The 12,916-nt window shown below is 40.3% G+C and overlaps 1 protein-coding gene across 2 annotated transcripts in view; it reads right to left on the reverse strand.

Moving 5' to 3' along the window:
- Nucleotides 1–4,500: 4,500 nt before the first annotated feature.
- The window catches only part of CDC42SE2 (CDC42 small effector 2), a 71,463-nt gene continuing 63,047 nt past the window's right edge, over nucleotides 4,501–12,916 (reverse strand). For both annotated transcript variants that reach the window (XM_075211148.1, XM_075211147.1), the window contains exons 4-5: nucleotides 9,646–9,759; nucleotides 4,501–7,177 (exon numbers count right to left, since the gene is read on the reverse strand). In XM_075211148.1, coding sequence (XP_075067249.1) covers nucleotides 9,661–9,759 — 99 coding nt within the window. In that variant the 3' untranslated portion in view covers nucleotides 4,501–7,177; nucleotides 9,646–9,660. The remainder of the gene's footprint in view (nucleotides 7,178–9,645; nucleotides 9,760–12,916) is intronic.

Raw genomic sequence — 12,916 nt, forward strand, 5'->3', positions numbered from 1 at the left:
TTAATAATGTATTTAGTCTTTGGGTTTTTGAGACCCAGGTGCATGATTTTACATTTTTTGACATTAAACTGCAGTTGCCACACTCTTGACCATTCCTCTAATCTACCTATATCATGAATCATTTGTTTTAACTCTCCTGGTGTGTCTACCCTGTTGCATATCTTTAGGTCACTGGATTTCTAAGTCGAGATGCATGCACATTTTGTAGTTATCAGTGATGCAGAGACTGGAGGGATTGGCCCGATCCATGGGGAGTGAGCAGTCATTGCAGCTGTGTACAATATTTGCCTTTATAAAAGCAAAATTGGGATAAAATAAGCACTGTACCTGATCTCCCAAAACATCCCCACTTTTCAAACAAACACACCCACTTTTAATAAAGCTCCGCCCACTGAGACACTCCATTTGCGGAGCTTGAAAGGGAACTCCGCAAATCAGGACTGTCCCACCAAAATGGAAACACTTGAGGCGTAAGCCACTGTAGATAAATGGGCATCCGTCAACAAATATGTCAGGGAATGTATATGCAAATATGTGTGAAATGTATGGAAAACAAAATTATATTATGTAACACCCTCCCTGAACATATTGTTGATGCCTCCCAGAGGCTGAGTGTGTGGCTCGGCACTGGAACCCAGAGGAAACACAGCAGGAGGGTTGCTTAGCAACAAGGCTGGTTTAGGAGGATCAGAACCTGTGTGACAGTAGGGATTTAGTGGGGGGCCTCTTGTAAGCCAGAAGCCAGGGGGTAGGAGGGTGGTCCCAGGTCCTTTACTAGTGAAGGGGCTGTGCAGCTCTTGCCTCAAGGTCACCATTATTTCAGCCCTTAGGGACATGTCCTTAGAAGGATACCCACCACAAGAGAACACCATATTGAAACTAACAGAGGGGAAGTGTGACAGCTACCATGAAGCAAAGCATGTTGGAAGAGTGGTAGGACCCCCATGCTGGAGAGAGAAGTGACAGGATCAGAGTGAGAGGCTGGTTAGATATGGGGAAGTAAGATCAACGAGACAGAGAGACATGAAACTGGAGACAAAGAGAGTGACTAGGTTATAATAAGAAAATAGGAGCCTGGGAGTGAGGGAAGTGACAGTCGGTTGGAAGCTGTGCGGAGAGTAATGGTGGTCAGAGGCAGTTGAGAAGATCCAGACAGGAGATGTATATAGGAACAGTATATATTTAATTTGCTATTGCAACAGTTGAAGAAGGTGCTGGAGTGAAGAGGAATGTAAATAAAGATATTATATGTTATATTTTGCAATATAGAGATGGTCTGGCACCCAAATTATTGAACATTTGATTACACTGCACCACAAAAGGTACATGACCTGTGTCCCAACATCTTCACAGAGACTTTGTAACAAAATAACCTGCATGGGCAGGAACCCCCTAGTAATTTACACACTACTTAACCTGTGCACCTCACACTACACACCAGAACAGGGGTTTACATACATATATACACATACATATATTGTGGCAAATGGGATACTTTGCCACTTTCTAGTGGAGGAAGGAGTGATGGTTTCCCTTAAACTATAGGGTCGGCCCATTGGGTAGAGGAACAGATTTACCATGTCAATTTACTAAAACCTTGGCATGAGGATAATCCTGGACCTTCGTTGCTAGCTGTTAAAACACAGGGCTGTGAGGTACCCATTGAGACCTCCCTGATGCCACCTCAGAAGCAACAGGTGGTAAAAATGATGGCTTGAAACAGGGATAGAGAAAAAATTTGTATACCTTTCAGCGCTAAGTGTATATGCGTACCATGGAGCAATAAATATGAAACACAAACAATGATACGCGTATAGGAGGACAACAGTTCCTGCCTTTTACAGTTTTATTTATTAAGTTATTTATTTACTTATTATTAAATGGAATTATGCTATGAATACTCGGTTTCCGGTATTATATGTTTTTTGCTGGAGCGTTTCTAGAGGATAAGGATCATCTCCGCCATCAGATGTTAATAGATGGCTTGATTTCAAGAGTCCATTCTGTAAGCAGATCCCCTATGGGGACCCCTTCACGTGGTTCATATTCACATCTGGTTATATGTATTAAAATACACCTGGAGAAGGGCACATCCCTATGGGACATCATATAATATATATTCAATACTGTTAGGACAATACTACTTTATGTGTGTTTTTTATTGTTTGTTACAGTATTCCATATGACTGTGGTACTGATGAACTTTTGTCTATGTTGATCCACTTAGTGTTGGAAGGTATAGAATTTTTTTCTCTATTTGCATGTCAATATTTAAAAGTTGGTGGCCTTTCTTGTATATTTTAGGCGGCTTTGGGGAATACATCAGCGCCCATTCTTGTTATATTTCTCACTTGACATTGAAACAGGGATGTCTTTTCTCCTGTCCCTGGGCGTACCGTTCTGATAGAGATGATATAGTCACACCCTCAGGGGTGGTAGTTAAACAATGAACATACCGTATACCCGAGGCCAGATGAGCTGCATTAAAGAAGGAAGTGAAAAACATGCTTCAATTGGGTGTTGTGGAAGAATCCACTAGTGAGTGGAATTGTCCGACACTGTTAGTACCGAAGCCCAATGGGATGATATGTTTTTGCAACGACTTTAGACAGTTAAATAAGGTCTCCCAATTTGACACGTATCCCATGCCATGAACAGATGAATTGGTAGAGAATTTAGCCAGGAGTATGTATTTGTCCACATTAGACTTCAATAAGGGTTATTGGCAAGTATCCCTAACACCCTCTACCAAGCCCAAAAACTATATTTTCTAAGCTTGAAGGCTTATTTCAGTACAAAGTGTTGCCTTTTGGGCTGCATGGGCCACCTGCCACATTCCAGAGGGCTATGGATAAACTCATGTAACCACATAGAGCATATGCCACTGCGTATTTGGATGATATCTATACTCATGAATGGGAGGTCACATCTTCCCAAACTGGAAGCGGTGTTGGAGTTTTTGAAGGCACATGGCCTTATGGTCAATCCGGAAAAATGTGCATTACCCATGCCAGAGGCTAAATACCTGGAATATATAGTTGGACGTGGGAAGTTAAAAGCCCAGATCGACGAGGTAGAGTCCGTAAAAAATTGGCCCAAGCCAGAGAGGAAAACTAAGATGAGGACATTTCTGGGATTGGTAGGATAATACCGTCGATTTATAGAGAGCTTTGCTATTTGGGCTGCAACACTGACAGAGCTTCTCAAGAAAGCCTGTCCCGACAGACTAAGCTAGTCTGAGGCTGCAGAAGCTGCTTGGGAAAACCTAATGATGGCTTTGTGTACTGCACCAGTGTTACAAGCACCCGATTTCACAAAGATTTTATCTGCAGACCGATGCCTCAGGAGTAGGTCTGGGTGCGGTGTTGTCACAAAAAGTAGGAGAGGAAAAACCCATCCTGTATCTAAGTTGTAAATTCTTACCAAGAGAAAAGAAATATGCGACTGTTAAACAGGATTGCCTCGGCGCTGTGGAAAACCTCCGATATTACCTTTTGGGTTGGGAGTTAAGGTTAATAACGGACCATGCTCCATTAAAATGGATGCAGGTAAATAAGGAGGTCAATGCCATAGTAACCAGCTGGTTCTTGACATTGCAGCCCTTTCATTTCAGTATAGAGCATAGGCCAGGAGTTATACATGAAAATGCGGATGCTCTCTCCTGTAAACATGCGCTCCCTACAGTATCTGCTTCACTGGGGTTGATAAAGACAAAGAGACAGGTGTGTGACACAAAGAGGGCAGTTTTGCGCTTCCCGCGGAGTCCGCTTTGTGTAGCTGGACGAAGCTAAGGGTAGGGGTATGTGGCAATTGGGATACTTTGCCACTTTCTAGTGGAGGGTTAAATCTGCACAAATACATACACACACACACAGCACACACACGCGCACGCGCACACACACACAGCACACCAGACCAGGGGGAGCACCTGGGTCTAAGCAATCGAGGAATCAGTTAGAGCAGCACTGGGAATGAGGTATAAATAGCTATCTTGTGTTGTGGGTGGGAGACTGAAGCCAACAAGTGGCCAGTGACCAGTTAGGGACCAAACTATGATAGTCCCATAGCCCTAAACACTGGCTATGTTTATTTCTATGAATGCTTCATTTGATTGCTGAAGACACTGTCAAGACTGTTTATCCATCCTAACACGTAAGTAAACGTCAACGTGGTTCAGCAGAAACCTGTGTGAGGAGCCATCTGTTTGCATGCTTTTCACAATAAATATATCTATATCTATATCTATATCTATATCTATATCTATATATATATATATATACACACACACACACACACATATATATAGTATACATACACACACGCACATACATATACACACACATATATAGTATACATACACACAAACATAATTATACTATCATACTGCTGGTGGTGTCCACAATTGGATGAAAGAACTTTGTTAACCCAGAAATCTACTGTGTGAAGTAAACAATATAGGACAGGCATTTCTCACAACAAATACACTCCTTATTTCAGGACTCTTTTCAGTTGCCAACTTTATTTGATGTTCAGAAAAATCAAATAAAACATCAACGCAGAGATGAAAGAAAACATTTATTGAATCAATGTCAATACTTCTCTGTAATATCTACAAGCCAACACTGAACTGACTTTATTCAAGAATGAACACAATGTACAAAAAGTATGCTTTGTTATAAAAATATGTTGATTATTTATTTTTTTATTCTCGATCAAAGAATGTGAAAATATTTTTTGATAAACCTGCTCTTCAGACAGATTGGTAGTAGGATGATAAAAAGCATGGCAACTAATCCTGGCACAGTCTGATGATTTGTTTTTAACCTTTCAAAGAACAGTAACATCACACTGAATGTATTGCAACAGGTTGACCATTACCGCTGGCTGAGGACTGCTTCTTCAAGTTGTAGACCCCAGGCAACAGTTATTTTAATTTTTTTTCCCACCAATGCATACTCATAAGGAACTTTGATCTAGTGGGTGTCAGTTGGTTTAGTATTGCAATAAATGTGTGTACTTTTGCCCCCACTCTGATCGGCTATCTGTTTGACATGTTATGGATAGGGTATGGTTGTTACAAGGTAGAGTCATTGTTATACAGTACATTTTGGCTTAACGGTTCTTGACATTGACAAAGGCATTCAGTAAGACTAACATTTACATCCCATTTGTTCAATACTGTGTTTGACATGGAACTGAAACCGGTCTGACTTAATGGAGTCATGCAACATCTGAACCACATCTTACATGGATTTGAAAAGGGAACCAAGCAACATGTACATCTGTAAACAGTGCAATAATTAAAATAACTATTTTTTACAATGTGTGATAGACATACATGTTTTGGAACCTGAGCATAAACACTTATTTTAAAGGCGCTGTAAAAAGTCACCCTGCATGTTAAAAGCCAGTTTTTGCGTTTCACTTTTTTTGCCTTAGAATGTTTTTTTTCATTTTTTTCATCCAGATAGCAGCAGTCTACAACCTCATGGCCTGTAAGGAAACTGACCCTAAAGACTGTATTCCATTAGATAATTTTTCTTTTTGTAAATGATTAACTTCTTCCTCCTCCACAGTGGCAGAAACTTGGGGGTCCCATGTGTTTGATGCCCACAGTTATCCTTGCTAACAGCTCCTCCTCCAGCGCTAGACATCTTGGAGCCTTTTAAAGACAATGGTCAACAATGCAGATTTTAATGGCTGCTGCTGATCCACTATATCCATATCAACAGTGTTACCGACTTACTGCAATATGCAGAGTGCTCTTTTAAACTTCCCCATGGTGGGACTGTTATTGGTTCCAGTGGGGGGAGGGGGGGGGGGCACAGATCCCCACCCCCATATGGTTCTGCCATTTGGGAGAAGGATGGTTAATCCTTAAAACAACAAAAAAATATAGCAGAGTTCTCTATGGTCATACAGTTGGAAAAATGCTACTCACAAAGCTTGATGTTATATTATTTTGTTTTTCAGAAATTGGGATGTCTACAGATTATGTTTAACACAGTTCTCTTGTTTTCACATATTGCTGTTTTCTTAATAGGCATTGTGCATTATTTTGTGAAAAATAAACTATTTCCATCTGGGAGGGCAAAATGCATATGTACACAAATCAGCCTCATGGCTAATGCATTATACTTACTATTAAATTGTAATAATTAAAATTAACTTCCAGAGGGCACGGCTTATAATCAGGGGTCTGCAAACTGAGCCACCTGATGGGTGACAGAGCATGCTGGTAGTTGTATAGCATCAGTTTAGTTCAGGGGAAACGCTGCCTGTACGGTATTACATGTTAAGGGATTATTGCCGGTAGTCTGACATGCACTACCAGCCACAAGTATAGGCAGGTCAATGGGTAAGAAAGCAGGAATGGTGTTTCTATTTAATTTTTTGTTTTTTTTAACAGACAAAAGCACCAACACAACACTTTATAGGTTACTACACTGGTTTACAATCTCGAGGTCAGATCTTTCAAATAAATATATTGAACATTTACAACAGAATTCCTTATTAATGGAAGCGTTTTATTATTATTTATCATAATTATTATTATTATCATCATCATCCTTATCGAGATCAGTTTGGGGTAGACCTAAAGTGAATTAAGTCTTTACACTTCTTTTTTTTTTTTACTCCTGTTGCTTTAGGAGGACATTTTGGCAGATACAAGTATCCTCAATCGTCAGCAACAGACACTTGTGTTTCTTGGCCCAGTACAGGGCCTCTGTACAAAGCAACATTACATAACATGCAAGTCATCTACTAAACAGTCCAAATCGCGATTAGAATTTGTGCTTGAAAGTCCTAGGCCTTCCCATAAACCAGGAGGAAAGGCCTGCAAATAGCAATTATCTAAAAAGGAAGAAAAGCACAAAAAAAAAAAGCAGGGATGAAAACATGTGGGTCTGCAAAATAAGATTATTTCTAATATTTTGTTTTAAATTCTCATTTTGGCATAGACCAATGCCCTGTAGACCAATGCCCTGCTCCACTGAGCAGGCATGGTCCTGCCTATATTGAAAACAAGATCGTCGGCACTGGTCATCTTTTCCATCACATGGGAGGACAATGCATCATCTTGCACACGGTGGAGAACACAAAAAGCGGTCACTGATGCAAAATGAGGGCGGTAAAGACGAAAGGAAAATAGAAGTTATGATCCATCCAGGAGATCCTAGGAAGATAGGAGAGAATGTATTAGTAATGGAGAGAAACGGCAAGTTGCTAAACTCGATTATTGGTACAACAGCAATGAGTAAAGTGCAAATGAAATGACAATTACAGCACAATAAAAAAAAAAACCTTTATATTGAGACATAACACATATATAATGATTGTAAATTTCCTTTTGTTAACAGCTCATCGCAGTTTTTTTACAGGAGTTTTAAAGGGAAGGACGAGGGGAGTAACCAGGCCAGAAATATCATGTGACTGGTTGTCCAAAGAAGGCATCATGTAATAGGTGGTTGCAGGTCACATGCAATCACATGACATCTCTGCATCAGAAAGACCCCCTTTTTCAACTCCTCTCAAGCTAATTGCATTGTCAAAAGCTACGATTGGCTGTTACTGCAAGGAGTCAATAGCATACCTGTAAAAAAGGCGAGAAGCAAATACATACTTGCCTACTTTGGGCAAGCTCTTTCCGGGAGAGGGGCGTGGCGGGAGGGCGGGGCACGGGCAGACGCGTCATTTTTTGCGACGGCAGTAGCGGGATGCGGGAGATTTGCCAGCTCTCCCGGGAGTCCGTGAGACTGGCCCGAATTTCAGGAGTCTCCCGGACATTCAGGGAGAATTGGCAAGTATGAGCAAATATTAAGAGTTTATTTTAATGTTTCCAGGGAACTCTGCCCTCTGCTGGCCAATAACGCAAGATAAAGGCTAAGTGGACAATGCAACCCTCAAAATAAGTAACTCACATTTATAAATGCTAACCAAATTTTTATTTCATTTTCTAAAATTTTCCTTTAATATAAATCTTAACTTATATAACAAAGAGCTGAGAACATATGCTGAGAAAAGTACCCACCATACAGAATAGAAGTTGTAATACGCAATAAATAAAAAAATACATGTATTTTCTCAATCACGCACTTAATATTTCAGCGGAAAGAAAATTAACAAAATATACACTGGTGCACAAAAGCTCACAGACAGAAATATTGTACAGACACTGACATTTTCCCGGTCTTTTTCCCTGTGTGCTAGTCCCCCTCCGCTTCTCAATATGTCCTGGCCAACTCCCCTTGCAGTGTCATAGATAGAACAAATATGGGGTTCACAATAGTGTCTTATGGTCCAAAAAACAGTTTTCTATCCATTCCTAAAGGCGTATGTAAGCCATGGAGACACGGTCCAGAAGCATAAGGGAAGAGCAGGTGCACTTTTATCCCATGAGACAAAAGTCTAATGTCCTCACATGGTGTTAGGACAGATTTTCCAGAGACGTCTTGTACATGGTAGTTGTACAAATGATGATGTAAGTGTGATCTATATTTATCATTGTACTGTAAAATCATGTGTTTTTCTACCAAGTAATTTGGTACTAAAGAAATTTTTGCTACTCCCATGCAAAATCCCAATAAAAGGTGTTCATGTGTGCTGCTATATCTGATATTGAAACAAGAAAATAAGGGCCAGCACAAACAATCTGATTATTAAGTTATTATCCCTAAGAGCTGCTTCAGGGTAGAGATATCCCCTACCTCTATATGAATAAATTGTACTTCTCAGCCCACAGCGCTCAATCATTAGGATGATCAATCATATCAATCACTTGTGATTTAGCATTGGTTAATATGAGACTGATAATATTGTCTTCATTACATGAGTGACTTTACTATATATTTAAGCATTTTTAACAGTATTTACATAATTTATGTTTCATTTGTACATATTATCATTCATTGTTATTCCTAATGATTGAGCGCTGATAAATACAATATATCGGCCCAAAATTTTATAGTGTGTGGGCCAATCTCAACATCAAATGAGGTCAGCCTGTGAGTACGGTCATCTTTTAACCACACTGAAGCTGCAACGGAGCCAGAAGTGATCCTGATCACTGCCAGAGGAGCGGATCATGTCCAATTTGGTCATTGAAAGACTGTCCTGTTGCTAGACTTTCGGGTCAAGCGGCAAGACACTGTATTATCAAATAGTATATTTTAAAGGGAAAAGATATTTATGAAAATGTATATGCCGAATGGGAAGAGAAGGTAAAAAGATATTGGAGAGCAAGATAGAAAAATAATCGTTTGCCAAATAATTCTACCTGGCAGCCAAAGCAGAGTCTAGAAATAATATAGTGAGCTTTGCACATTCAAATGTGAGCCTTCATTTCACAGTTAGCAAAATGAGACTTTAGAAACTGTGCCAGGAGACGTGTTACAAATGTGTGTGTGTGACTGCCCCTCCTTGGCCTTATTTGTGAGCCAGGGTTTTAAAAAGTTCTCCAATGGAAGGTCTCAGCTAGGGTACGGTGACTTTAGAATTACATCTGTAAACTTGTAAGAATTTAACTATTTAGAAAGGGACAGATACTGAAATAAACAAAAAAAAAAACAAAAAAAAAAACCACACAACAAAAAACCAACAACTTTCCATATAAAATAAAGAGATGACAACAATACACGTACTTACCAGATTATACCAAGGTTATCCAGCCTTTGTATCCACAAGCTGCATCTGGACATTCGCTGACATGTTGCCACTGTAGCCACCCTTTGACTGCATTTGGTTTTGGATAGAACTCACCTGCAACATCAGCAAGAATAATGTCACAATAGTAATGTATAACATGTGAAAGAAACTTTCAGGATGGAATGATAAAGCTGAGGGTGCTATCTCCAGAGTCAGCACGAGTTTTTTTTTCTACATGTGTATAAATATAAGATCAACACTTTTAATCATCATCATCATCATCACCATTTATTTATATAGCGCCACTGATTCCGCAGCGCTGTACAGAGGACTCACTCACATCAGTCCCTGCCCCATTGGAGCTTACAGTCTAAATTTCCTAACCACACACACAGACAGACATAGAGGGAGAGACTAGGGTCAATTTGATAGCAGCCAATTAACCTACCAGTATGTTTTTGGAGTGTGGGAGGAAACCGGAGCACCTGGAGGAAACCCACGCAAACACGGGGAGAACATACAAACTTCACACAGATAAGGCCATGGTCGGAAATCGAACTCATGACCTCAGTGCTGTGAGGCAGAAGTGCTAACCACTGAGCCACCGTGCTGCCCCTTTAATGTTATTTAATGTTATTTTTTATTGAAATAATGCTATACATTTTACAAAATAACCTGCAAATTGCGGAGACATATATATTTAAGACCCAGATAAAACTGTATTTTGTGTTTACTCAGGTTAAGTGGTAATTTAATTTACTGAAGGAAAGTTTCCAACAACAAATGGTCCTGTGTGAAATAGTAATTGCCTCCTTAGTTACTCATTCAACCAATGAACCATATTGAATTGATAATTGGGTTCAATTAGACTAGACACAATCAGACTTTATTACTTCCAGCCCTGTTGAATCTAAACATCACCTAAATAGAACCTGCTTATATTTCCTAAAGGCCACCATTTTTGCTTCTGCAATTTTCTACTTGCTACATCTTTTGCAAACCACAATGGCTTCCTTTTCCTTGTGCTTTTTCTAACCCTTTAAATACAAAAGGGCTGTTGCTTGTAGTATTGCACTTTTTAATTTTTCCCACCATTCCTGCACTCCTTTTAAATTCCTCCACTCTGCCATAGAGTCACTTACACATTTTCCAGTCTCTACAAAGTCAGTCTTCCTAAAATCCAACACCATTGTTTTTGTGTGGTGTGAGTTGGTCTGTTTTTATACTAAACCATACTGCTTGATGGTCACTGTATCCTAGGTTCTCACCCACATTTACATCAGATATTCTGTCACCATTTGTGAGAATTAAATCCAATATTGCGTATTTGCGAGTGCGCTCCCTTACCATTTGCTTGAGGGATGCTCCCTGCAAGGATATCAGAATTAGATATGAGCGGGCTCGGATTTCGCTATTCCGAGCCCACCTGAACAGTGTGGATCCGACGGGATCCGAGCACTGTTCGGGTACTTTCGGCCGCCCAAGGAATGCAAAACGAGGCTATGGCATCCAAGTCTCGCGTCGGATCTCGCGAGACTCGGATCTCATAAATGCCCCACTCGCGGCCGCCATCTTCATTCTCCCTGTGGTTACTGAAGAGGGAGGTTGATGTGCGCTGTCCTGCTGATTACTTTCGTCAAGTGGTGCTTTGTTCTGCTGAGTCCAGTAGTACTTTTTCCAGTGCTCTGTCCTGCTGATTCCAGTGGTGCTTTGGCCAGTGTCTGTGCTGCCGAGTCCAGTGGTGCTTTTGTCCTGTATTTGTTTCTGATAAGTCCATAGCAATTTGTTAATTAGGCAAAAATCATTTAAATTTTTTTAAAAATACCAATTTTTTTAAAAAAAAAAATATAAAAAAAATTTGAAAAAGTATAAAAAATATTATAGAGCAATATATTCTTTAGTCCCAAAAAAGAGGAACTGTCATTTCTATTACTACGTTCATTGTTTCTGTAGTTCCAAAAAAGAGGAACTGCCATTTCTATTACTACGTTCATTGTTTCTGTGGTTCCAAAAAAGAGGAATTGCCATTTCTATTACTACGTACATTGTTTGTGCAGTCCCAAGTTACCTGAGTTGTCCCCCTCCAGTGTTTACTCAGAAAGAGTTTTCAGTGCAGCGGGTAACCTGGTCAGTGAGCGGCGAAGGAGGTTGCTTCCGCAGAACGTTGAAAAAATGATGTTCATAAAAATTAATTATCAATTCCTCAATCAAGTACAGCACTGGCCTCCAGATACTACAGAGGGACCTGTGGTTGTGGAGTCCAGCGGGGACAAATTGATAATATGTGAGGATGAGGAAGTACACACTGAAGGGGGAGAGGAATCAGAGGATGAGGATGACATCTTGCCTCAGTAGACCCAGTTTAGTTTGTACAGGGAGAGATGAATAGCTTTTTTGGGTGTGGGGGCCCAAACAAACCAATCATTTCAGCCACAGTTGTTTGGTAGGCCCTTTCGCTGAAATGATTGGTTTGTTAAAGTGTGCATGTCCTATTTCAACAACATAAGGGTGGGTGGGAGGGCCCAAGGACAATTTCATCTTGCACCTCTTTTTTTGGCATTATGTGACCGTCCAACAGTCGTTTGCCATGAGCACAAAGTACGACAGTAGTCAGCCCATGGCAAAGCGGATAACTGCGGCCTTAACAGCTATGTTGGTGTTAGACGTGCATCCGGTGTCCGCCATCTGTGCAGTGGAATTCAGACCAGTTGGAGGAGGTATTGGGTACCGGGGCCACTCCACTACGCAGTCCAGAAAGCTACCTCGGTGCAACGTTTTGGACTAAAAACAATATTGTGAGGTGTGAGGTGTTCAGAATAGACTGGAAAATAGTGGAAATGATTGTTATTGAATGTTATTGAGGTTAATAATAGCGCAGGAGTGTAAAAAAAACCTGGATTTTAGCGCTTTTTTAAAAATAAATCAGAACCCAAAACCCTAAATCAGAAGCAAAACCTTTCGTCGGGTGTTTTGGCAAAACAAATCAGAACCCAAAACACTAAAAGTGCCCGGTGCACACCCCTAATCAGAATGTCTCTACTTCTAGTGGAACTTGCAAAAGACCCTTCCCAGTTCACATCAGGTACAGTAAATAAGTCTTCCAGAATTGTTACCTCTCCTTTTAATGCAATTTTACTACTGTTCTGCAATAGGTTCCTGTGCAGTTCCTCTTCCTGACCTGGTGGTCTATATATCTCCCCAGTACAAAGAATAGCCTTTTCCACATTTCTATGGTCACCCAATGGGCCTCAGATTTTTCTTTAATATATTG

This window comes from Mixophyes fleayi, chromosome 1, assembly GCF_038048845.1.
Source record: "Mixophyes fleayi isolate aMixFle1 chromosome 1, aMixFle1.hap1, whole genome shotgun sequence".
Taxonomy (NCBI): Eukaryota; Metazoa; Chordata; class Amphibia; order Anura; family Limnodynastidae; genus Mixophyes; species Mixophyes fleayi.